At 44.1% G+C, this 1,668-nt stretch overlaps 1 protein-coding gene across 1 annotated transcript; it reads left to right on the top strand.

Moving 5' to 3' along the window:
* The first annotated feature begins 247 nt into the window (after positions 1 to 247).
* Positions 248 to 1,199, top strand: LOC144243384 (olfactory receptor 2B8-like). Its single transcript, XM_077778407.1, has one exon. It carries the CDS (start codon positions 261 to 263, stop codon positions 1,197 to 1,199), a length of 939 nt encoding a protein of 312 aa, XP_077634533.1. The 5' UTR covers positions 248 to 260.
* Positions 1,200 to 1,668: the final 469 nt, after the last annotated feature.

The following is a 1,668-nucleotide window of genomic DNA, read 5'->3' as shown; positions in this document are numbered from 1 at the left end:
CTGATGCAACCACAAGGTACATTATTTGATTTTGTATAATAAATATGAATGATTTCTTTTTGTGATAATGTGAAACTATTGGTATAAACTATGCAATTTCGGTAAGTGTATCATTTATTCAGATAGTTAATGATAAAATCTCATGGCCATGTCTTTACATATGATGTATGATCTGACTAGCCCCACCGAGTCTTTATTGGAGATTTCTTTTAAAAATTGCTAAATACTTGGTCTTGACAGGAAACATGTGGTAAGAAAGGATGGAGCAGAAAAATGGAAGCTCCTTCACTGGGTTTATCCTGCTGGGCTTCTCTGACCGGCCTCAACTCGAGCGAGTCCTCTTTGTGGTGCTTCTGATCTTCTATCTGCTCACCCTGCTGGGAAACACGACCATCATTGCCCTGTCCCGCCTGGACCCACACCTTCACACTCCCATGTACTTTTTCCTCTCCAACCTAAGCTTTCTGGACCTGTGTTACACAACCAGCACTGTTCCTCAGCTCCTGGTTCATCTCAGGGGAGCAGACAAGTCTATCTCCTTTGGCGGCTGTGTTGCTCAGCTGTTCGTCTCTCTAGGGTTGGGATCCACGGAATGCATCCTCTTAGGGGTGATGGCATTTGACCGCTACGCAGCCGTCTGCAGGCCCCTGCACTACACGGTGATCATGCACCCTCGTCTCTGTGCCCTGATGGCTTCTGCATCGTGGTTCATTGGTTTTGCCAACTCCTCATTGCAGACGGTGCTCATTTTCCTTGTACCACTTTGTGGGAGAAATAAAATAGATCATTTCTTTTGTGAGATCCCTCCACTGCTCAAGCTTGCCTGTGTTGACACCACTGTGATTGAGTCTGAGGTCTTCTCTGTCAGTGTGGTCGTTCTCCTCATACCTGTGGCATTAATCACGTTCTCCTATGGTCGGATCATCAGGGCAGTGTTAAGAATAAAGTCAGCTTCAGGGCAGAGGAAAGCTTTTGGGACATGTGGGTCCCACTTCACAGTGGTCTCCCTGTTCTATGGCACAGGCATCTACATTTACCTCCAGCCCAGCAACCACTATTCTCAGGATCAGGGCAAGTTCATTTCTCTCTTCTATACCATTGTCACCCCCATGGTCAACCCTGTCATATATACCCTACGGAACAAGGACATGATAGGAGCGATGAAGAAGGTGCTCTGTAGGGGCTATGACTCCAGATGACTGGGGAGAAGACCCTTTGATGGAAGATTTTGAATGCCAGAGTCTAAGATTTTTGTGCCCTCAATAGTTCCCCTGACAACTCTCAGGGCAACTTCTTTCATTCATTCTTTTATGCAAGCAATTGTTCAAACTCTAAGGACATGGACACATTGCAGCTTCCAGAGATGCTAATATAGTGTTCCCAGACCTTCTGCATCATATTATTATTGTAAAAAGTTTCACAAGATTTTGTTATTTCACCCCCATTTGGGAACCCTATTCCATTTCTAATTGCAATGGACAGTTAAACCACAAAAGCCTAGCAATATAAGAATACAAACTAATAAAACACTTTAATAAATATTACTATTTTAGCATTCTCTAGCAATAACTGGAAGCGATTGTTTATTCTCTCAGTTTGACCATGGCTCTATTACAACGTCCGTAGTCTGACTGGATCATAGCTTTTTCCCAGAAGTAGGCGGGCAAC

Source organism: Crocuta crocuta, unplaced genomic scaffold (genome assembly GCF_008692635.1).
Source record: "Crocuta crocuta isolate KB4526 unplaced genomic scaffold, BGI_CrCroc_1.0 scaffold6358, whole genome shotgun sequence".
Taxonomy (NCBI): domain Eukaryota; kingdom Metazoa; phylum Chordata; class Mammalia; order Carnivora; family Hyaenidae; genus Crocuta; species Crocuta crocuta.
This window is presented reverse-complemented; position numbering and strand designations above follow the sequence as displayed.

Excerpts from the sequence above, each read along its gene's own strand:
- LOC144243384 (XM_077778407.1), top strand. The coding sequence starts at position 261 with ATGGAGCAGAAAAATGGAAGCTCCTTCACTGGGTTTATCCTGCTGGGC.